The 8,273-nt window shown below is 36.2% G+C and overlaps 2 protein-coding genes across 2 annotated transcripts; one reads left to right on the top strand and one right to left on the bottom strand.

Moving 5' to 3' along the window:
• Window positions 1-1,300: 1,300 nt before the first annotated feature.
• Window positions 1,301-4,565, top strand: LOC143532683 (wall-associated receptor kinase-like 1). Its single transcript, XM_077027667.1, has 3 exons — window positions 1,301-2,544; window positions 2,635-2,796; window positions 3,276-4,565. The coding sequence occupies exons 1-3, from the start codon at window positions 1,734-1,736 to the stop codon at window positions 4,439-4,441; spliced, it is 2,139 nt and encodes a 712-aa protein (XP_076883782.1). The 5' UTR covers window positions 1,301-1,733; the 3' UTR covers window positions 4,442-4,565.
• Window positions 4,566-4,730: 165 nt separating this feature from the next.
• On the bottom strand, window positions 4,731-7,736 carry LOC143532684 (aspartic proteinase oryzasin-1-like). The gene is made up of 13 exons (XM_077027668.1): window positions 7,350-7,736; window positions 7,211-7,271; window positions 7,039-7,133; window positions 6,847-6,959; window positions 6,593-6,761; window positions 6,458-6,497; window positions 6,282-6,346; window positions 5,800-5,913; window positions 5,651-5,715; window positions 5,435-5,573; window positions 5,247-5,366; window positions 5,072-5,160; window positions 4,731-4,989 (listed from the first exon to the last, which is right to left on the bottom strand). The coding sequence occupies exons 1-13, from the start codon at window positions 7,689-7,691 to the stop codon at window positions 4,905-4,907; spliced, it is 1,497 nt and encodes a 498-aa protein (XP_076883783.1). The 5' UTR covers window positions 7,692-7,736; the 3' UTR covers window positions 4,731-4,904.
• Window positions 7,737-8,273: the final 537 nt, after the last annotated feature.

An 8,273-nucleotide genomic window follows, 5' to 3' on the forward strand; every position in this document is an offset into this window, starting at 1 on the left:
GGGACATGTTCTTAACACGAATCCTCAAGCAATGTTACTGGATTTAGTTTGTTCAATTGTTGCAATGAAGAACAAACTCGAAGACCCACTCAGAGAAGACAATAATTAGAATCATTTCTATATTGATCAAGTAAGTTTTAAGTATATTTATTTGTTTATGTATCTTTGTTAGTGTTATAATTATTTTAATATAAGGTCGCCTATTTATTACATTATAGTCAATATTTTCTTCATAAAGTTTTCGGGTAACATAATGAGGAACTTCGTGAGCAGTGACGAAACTTGGACTAACACACCGCGCGAGGGGGGGGGGCTCAAAATGTATACATAATTTCACAAACGGAGAGGGCCGGCTCAAATTTTCGGCCGAAAACGGGTATATTTAAACTACTATGCAAAAAAAAACCGGGGCCCAGGCCACCCATGGCCCTAACTAACCTTCGCCAGTGTCCGTGAGTGAATGTCCTCTCATAATATATATGTACTTTGTAGTGAATGTAATTGTAAGTAACCTTTTCTTTTTCCTACCTGCTTCCTTCTAACTTCATTCCACAATCCTTGGTTTAATATGGCATTAACAATAACGTATGCAAGGGGTGACCAGCTTAATTTAAGGAAATAAATATCACAATAGTTAATTGAATAAGATCTGTATTTTTCCTACCGTTGACTTCTGATACATTGGCTATCACAAATGGTTGACTATAACAAGAGAAAATACCAAAAAAAAATAATAAAAAAAAATGTATCGATTGGGACAGCAAAGTAGACCAGATCACTAGCTGATATATTTGCTGATCATTAAACTTTTGTTATTTTTAAGTGATAACAATTAACGGTTTTACCATTTCAACCAAAATGAAAGCAACAGGAAGCTGATCTCTTTCCATTACAGAAGACAATATATTCAGCATGATTTTATTTTTTATTTTTTAATCTTGGACAGCAAGAATAAATTGGATGTGGCTCAATGGTAGAGCACTCACTTTACTAGTGAGAGGTAGGGGGTTCAAACCTCACTATCACCGATTTATATGGGAGATATGAGGGATGACTCTGGCTTGCCAGAGTTCGAGTCCTGATCTCACCCGGTTTTACCGGTTCCTCGCTGTCGTGTCATTTGGCGGGCGTGGGGGTCGGGTTTTATCCGGTGAATCCCTCAATAGGTGGACTGCTAGGGGCTCCATCCGTCCGGACTAGTAGCCGGCTCGGGCTACCTTGAGACAATGGGGGGCGCGTACAGAGTACCCGGCGTTACTTAGTTGGTCGTTCAAAAAAATAAAAATAAAAATCTTGGACAGCAGGATAGATATATCAATTTATAAAGGGGCTAGCAAATGTCTATGAACCCACATGAAGTACAGATAATAATTTTATGACTTTAGACTTTTCTTTTGATCGCGACAATTGTGACCTGCCAGCGTATTCCATGACTTTAAACTTAAATATAGTAACTAAACAAGACTTGATCTTCACCAAACTCAAAAGAGGTGAATATATGATTTGTAAGGAAAAAAGAATATGTTGACAGATGATCATTAAATAACTCATAACTACCATCACATATTTCTAGTGTCTTAATCTAATTATAACATGAAGTAGAAAAATGTCCACCATGTTTAGAATAATTATCATGCAAGGCATAGACTCGGTCTGCAATAATTATCAGTGTCTTAATCTATGTATATATTCATATCTTTCCATCTCTGGTATCAATCGTTGTTCCTAGCAAAATGAAATTGTTTCAGGCTTACCAATTTCTTATTTTTCTTTCATTAGCAGCAGCACCAGGAGCTGTCCCGAAGTATTCCAAGCCAGGCTGCAACGATACATGCGGGAGCGTGAGGATTCCATACCCTTTTGGAATCGGTACCAATTGTTCGGTCAATCAATGGTACATCATTGATTGCAACTCCTCCAAGCCATATCTATCTGCACTCAACCATCTAGAAGTCTTGGGTATAAACTTGGAAGATCAAATAGTCAGTCTTAATACGCCAAAGATATCTGATTGCCAAATCCCAAATAGGAATAGCAGTCAGACCATGAGCATCGATCTTGGTAGGAGCCCTTTCCTGTTTTCCAAATCACACAATAAATTTGTTGTCGAGGGATGTGGTAATGCTGTCATGATGGACCATGGGAGCGCACTCACAGGGTGTTCTACTTCTTGTCGTAATGACACTGTGAGCGACAAAAGCAGCTGTCTTGGTGTCACTTGTTGCGAAACAATAATTCCGCATCATCTTAAATCATACACCATCAATCTCACAGGAATGGAAAGACAAGGTGGAGATGGAGCATGCAGGTCTGCTCTCTTGGTTGATAAGAATTCATATGTTGCCAACGATACCTCTTTTATTCCGGTATCACTTTTGTGGACACTAGCAGACCATGACAAAGATCACGTAAATTGTTGTTCAAGTTATAGAAGCCAAGAAACACTCAGAGTGGATATTGGTAACAGTAATACAATAGATACTTGGAAATGTTCGTATGATGCACCTTTTGTAGGAACCTCTTATTTAGCTGACGGATGCAATGGTATGTAATTCTATACATAATATTAATTTGTTCATTCATTTTTTTTCCAGATTATAACATGGAACTTTCTCTTATTTGATGCGCATTTAGCTACCGAAGAGTGCGTGAGGTGCGAAGGTGACAAGGGTGAATGTCTCTATACCAGAATATATGATGTTGATGGCTTAGCTAAAGAATGGAACTTCACTTGTTTTCATATCCCAAGCTATAGTGGCGGTTCATTCATGGCTGTTACGATTTCCATAATTGTTGGTAATGCCTGTTCGCCATACTTATAATCCATTTGCATCCCATATTCGTTTAAATTGTTGGGAGCTCATAACTATAGTACCGTTTTATTTATTTGTTTCAACCGCGCGTTATTTATCAATCATTTACCCCTTTATTACAACATGCTTGATAATGTTTAGTTCTTATCCATGTTAACTTAAAATACTAGATTGAAGTATCCCAAAACTGAAAGCTTGGGTCTCTAATTATCAATTAGTCATTTTGTTTTTAGATCTGCCCCACAAATTCAAGCCATTAGGGACAACTTTAATACTGCCATATGATTAGGTGTAAGAAAAAAAATAAATTTGTAGCGTTAAGAGACTTCTAATCAGATTAAGTAGTACCAGCTGAAGGAGAGTCTATATCCTTTAAAACAGTACTCATTGATTTATCTTAAAACTTTAGGCAACTTACTAACTGATTTTCGCTTTTGTATTGGTGTTCGTTACTTCATTCAGGTATTATCATAACCTCTGGATTAGGTTTAATAGCTATCATCTATACATCTTACAAACTAATCAAGAAAGCAATAACCAAAAGACGAAGAAAGAGCATTTTTAAACGCATTAATGGTGGTTTACTGTTGAAGCAGCAAGAAGAGATTGACCCGTCTTTAGTTAACAAAACCATACTTTTCACTTCACGTGAGTTGACCAAGGCCACTAACAACTTCAATGAGAACAGAATTCTCGGAAAAGGAGGCCAAGGTACAGTCTACAAAGGTATGTTAGCTGATGGAAGGATTGTGGCCGTCAAAAAATCAAAGTTAGTTGACGAAAGCCAATTAGAACACTTTATCAATGAAGTGGTCATTCTTTCACAAGTCAATCACAGGAATGTGGTCAAGCTATTGGGGTGCTGCTTAGAGACAGAGGTCCCTTTGCTAGTTTCCGAGTACATTCCAAATGGAACATTAAGTGATCGTATTCATGAAGAGAGTCATGAGTTCCCATTATCTTTGAACATGAGACTACAAATTGCTACAGAGGTTGCTCAAGCACTTGCTTACTTGCATTCAGCTACTTCTATTCCAATATATCATAGGGACATAAAAACCACGAATATACTTTTGGATGATAAATATAGAGCCAAAATTTCTGACTTTGGAACTTCAAGGTTTTTATCGATTGATCAAACTCACTTGACTACCTTAGTCAAAGGTACATTCGGCTACCTAGATCCTGAGTATTTTCAGTCAAGCCAATTCACTGATAAGAGTGATGTATATAGTTTCGGAGTTGTTATGGTTGAACTCTTGACGGGAGAAAGGCCAATTTCTCTAACTAGATTTGGTGAAAATAGAAGTTTGGTTGCACACTTTATTTTGGCTATGGAAGAAGGACGTGTTATGTCTATTTTTGAGTCATTGGTGATTAAAGAGGGCAGTAGGGACGAGCTTCTTGTTTTAGCTAACCTTGCAATGCGATGCTTGGACCCAATTGGAAGAAATAGGCCAACTATGAAAGAAGTAGCTACAGACTTGGAAACCATAAGAACATCGCACATTCCCTCTATGGTTCAAACCAATATCGAACAAGTGATGAATAGTGAAGAAATCTCCATGCTAACATATGGCGAATCGACATCAGCATTTTTGAGTTTCAATGATAGGATTACTCAATGATGCAAAAAAAAGTCAGTCTTCATTTTATCATAAATAAAATGATGTTGGCACACAGACAGACATATAGTTGTAAAATATGCATGTAATAGAACTTTATGAAATCATAAATGGTTAAATGCTAGAGCTGTCATACTTCCATTTTCTTTTGTGTGGATATGTGTAGGTCCTCATAAATGGTACCACCCAACTGAAACGGTGTTTATTTATGATATGATGTTTGTATAATTAAAAAGATTATTATTACATGGCCAAAATAAGGGCAAATGTCTCATCATAACTCCATGCTAGGATAGGAAGTATTTTTAATAGATGACAAACAAAGGATACATAACTTCACTTTTACATATGTGACCATGGAAGATCACCAACAAACGTCCTAACATAACCCAACACCTGTGATGAACATATTCAAGTAAACGTGATACATCCATTCACTTATTTACACCAACCTTCAGCAAACATACTAAGCCGATTTAGCAAACCCAAGCTGCAGATTCCCGTAGTCGAACACAGTGTGGTATACCCCCATGAACACATCTCCAAGAATCCTGCACCCCAATACACAGCATCAGACACACGCCTAGTTGTAACTGAATTTGTATATACCATTTTGATCGAAATGTAACTTACCATAGAGGACCTGCTGGAGGTGCCACATCCAAAGCCATGAAACCACTGATGCAAACCGCAGCAATCCCTTCTCCGGTTTTCAGAATATACTATAATAATCAAAGGCATGATAAACAATCATTTGGACTGCAAAAGTCAAAGTTACATAGATGAAGTCAAAAAACGAAAATGATACCTGTTCTGGAGTGAGGGTATATAGTTTATCCCCAATGGTGAATGACACATTGGGCATCTGAGAGAGGCTATTGCAATCTATAACTGATTCACCAGCTGGGCTCGGTATGCTCTCGCAAAGCTTTAATTAAAAGCGGTTAAGTCGTATTCATGTGCATTTATATAAATAATAGTAAAAAAGTTACCTACCTTATCCACATAGCGTAGCACAGCTTCTTTAGTCTCAGATTGTCGCAGCTGGTTTTGCATCCAAATGACCGCCATTTGACACGCTTCACATAACACTGTGTCCCCAACTCCGCCTTCAACCACTGATTCAATATTTGAACTGCAATAATAAAAGTAAAATTTTAATATCAAACTCAGTATCAACTGTTATAATTTAAAACATAAACAGATACGTACCTCACAGATTGAGCTCCACTCGAGAAACATAAACCAGCCTGTGAACAAACTTTTCCAGGTGTTACCTGAGTCATATTATCAGCATTAGATACTATTCAGAATCAAAAACTCATAAAGAGGGTAAGAAGATTAAAGAACGGAATACAAACCCCAGAAACTAGGAGATCCCAGATTATATCACCATATTCTTTAACAAGTGTTTTGCATTCACTGCTGAGTACTCCTTCAGCTCCAATGGCATAGTTGATCTCAGTCACGATAGTCTGAAATGTACAAAGTAGCTAAGTTACTTTTTGCACCACGTGTCACGGTTCCGTGAGCCCAAGATTCTTTTTCCAGCTTTTCTCATTTCACTCATTCGTACTTAGAGTAACAAAACATTATATGTTAAATGAAATATAGTAATTTATGTTACATATTGGACTTCATATATTTTAATTATTAGTTACTTAGTAACTTGACCGTAATTTCAATCATATCATATATCAAAATATCGTATTATAATTCCTAAATCTTCATCACTAACTATATAATATTAAATTTATTCAACCCGTGTTACACGGGTTTCTACCTAGTACAAGTGATATGCATGTACTGATGTTGAAATAGAATATCCATGTGAAACACTTACCGTTGGACCGGCGAGCAAGGATGTTCCAGAATCCACAATAGCTGCACAACCATCCGCGCAGAAACCTGCACAAAATGAAACCATTATAAGATAATGATTGTTGATCCTTTGTGATGATGGTATTAATTATTTTTAATATTATTATTAGCAAAGTGGAGTTGAATGGTTAAGGTTACCTGTGGATTGGTTTCCAATAAGGAAATCTCCCATATTAAACTGCATGAATATATTTGAAACACAAATTGCAGATCAATTAATATTTCTTTTATAAATAACATTTTTTGTGGCCAAGAACTTTTATTGATGCGCACCTGCCAGTAACCCTTTTTAGAGACGGGAACGTATGAGTGCTCGCCAATGAAGTGGTCTGGATCAACACCACCAAACACAAGCTCGCCACCATCTTCATCAGCCTCGTTTCGGTTAAGCCAAAATGAGAATACTTGTTCTTTAACAAGCCCTTGTTCGACCATATTGTACCTATCAATTACCAGAACATAATAACATGTCACATACAGGAGACAGTAAATGAATCTGATCAAGTTTAAACAAGTAGAATTAGTACCAGACTGGCTGCAAGCCTCCAACTGAAATTTCCTTAAACCCGAGTCCAAGAATTCCATCAAACTTTCCAATGATAAACGATAGGCTTCCTTCTTTAGTAACTTCAATAAAATCCTGACACATAAAGCAAGTCATTGTTGATTCAATAATAACTGAACTGATGATGTGGCAGACACAAGAATGCATGACTTACTTGATCTACAACACTGATATCACCAACTTGAACGGTATCCTTGCTAGAGAATCCAGAAATCGAACCGGATCCATAGTTTATTTGCAGCTGGTCCCCTGATCATATGTAATTTGTAACTTGTAACTTAAAGACAAACCAACCATCAATTCAGAAAAGTTAGACGATTCTTTACCGATTTTGGAGTAAGTAGATGATTTGGTTCCCTTAAACCTGTTATGAAAGTAGCAAGCAATCTGCACACGGTTAAACATATTTAATAAACTAAAAACATAGTGATGAATTTTAGCAGATTGTAAATAAACACAACTTACAGAAAATATGCATTTGGATGATGGGACCCAAAGGTTTGAGCTGCCTGTATCAAATATGACAGTGAATGTTTGAGGGGGAGAACCAATGCTAACTTCTCCGTAGTATTGAGCATCAAGGTAGTTGGTTAGAGGCACTGAATCGGGTTCAGAATCAGCCAAACCGAGTACTCTGTTTTCAAGACTTTTTGCATATTTGTCTCCTTTTCTTGCGGATTTAATGCTACTGATATCCAACGGTTGTTTCTTGACATTGATTCTCAGTAATCCATCAGAGGATGCATCAAGCATTGAGGGCAACAAAGCCCATAAACACAAAGCGAGCAAAAGATAACGATTTCCCATGATGAACAATGACCTGATCAATGAAATTCTTTAAAATTAGTTATGTATCATAACTTGTACATTGTAAATGCTTAAACAATAAAAAAGTTTGATTGTAAATCAACAGTAGTCCAAACCACAAAGTGAATGTAGTCGAAAGCATAAAACTCACAACCGAAAAAAAAATAAAAAATAAAGAAATAAATAAAAGACAGATTAGACTACATATATTAAAGTTGACACAAATAAATCCTGGCTGTCAAATAAAATATATATAAGACTGTATGAATATGAATACACGATATTAATACATGATAATACCAAAATGAATATATATATATTAAGTTTAAATAGAAATCAATAAGGATATAGTTATTATTATGCCAATTGAAAAATGATGCAGTAGTTGCGTGTCCAATTTTGAATATTTGTTTTTTGTTTGTTTATTAATTAATTATGGAGAATATACATCTAGTGCAATTTTTTTTTTTCTAAAGTAGGCAACTTAACTCCGCAAACTATTATTTTTGTTAATTTAACAATAATTTGTTAGAGATGGAAAATGACTTTGTTTATTGAAGTCTTGAAGAACACGAAGCTATA

Source organism: Bidens hawaiensis, unplaced genomic scaffold (assembly GCF_021521415.1).
Source record: "Bidens hawaiensis isolate Kalapana, Puna unplaced genomic scaffold, B.hawaiensis_p1.1 tig00009540_1, whole genome shotgun sequence".
Lineage (NCBI taxonomy): Eukaryota > Viridiplantae > Streptophyta > Magnoliopsida > Asterales > Asteraceae > Bidens > Bidens hawaiensis.

Excerpts from the sequence above, each read along its gene's own strand:
- LOC143532683 (XM_077027667.1), top strand. The coding sequence starts at position 1,734 with ATGAAATTGTTTCAGGCTTACCAATTTCTTATTTTTCTTTCATTAGCA. Across the intron at positions 2,545-2,634 it reads TTTAGCTGACGGATGCAATG|CTACCGAAGAGTGCGTGAGG; the intron begins GTATGTAATTCT and ends ATGCGCATTTAG. Across the intron at positions 2,797-3,275 it reads TACGATTTCCATAATTGTTG|GTATTATCATAACCTCTGGA; the intron begins GTAATGCCTGTT and ends TACTTCATTCAG.
- LOC143532684 (XM_077027668.1), bottom strand. The coding sequence starts at position 7,691 with ATGGGAAATCGTTATCTTTTGCTCGCTTTGTGTTTATGGGCTTTGTTG. Across the intron at positions 6,498-6,592 it reads CTAAAAAGGGTTACTGGCAG|TTTAATATGGGAGATTTCCT; the intron begins GTGCGCATCAAT and ends ATATTCATGCAG. Across the intron at positions 5,161-5,246 it reads ATACCCTCACTCCAGAACAG|TATATTCTGAAAACCGGAGA; the intron begins GTATCATTTTCG and ends TGATTATTATAG.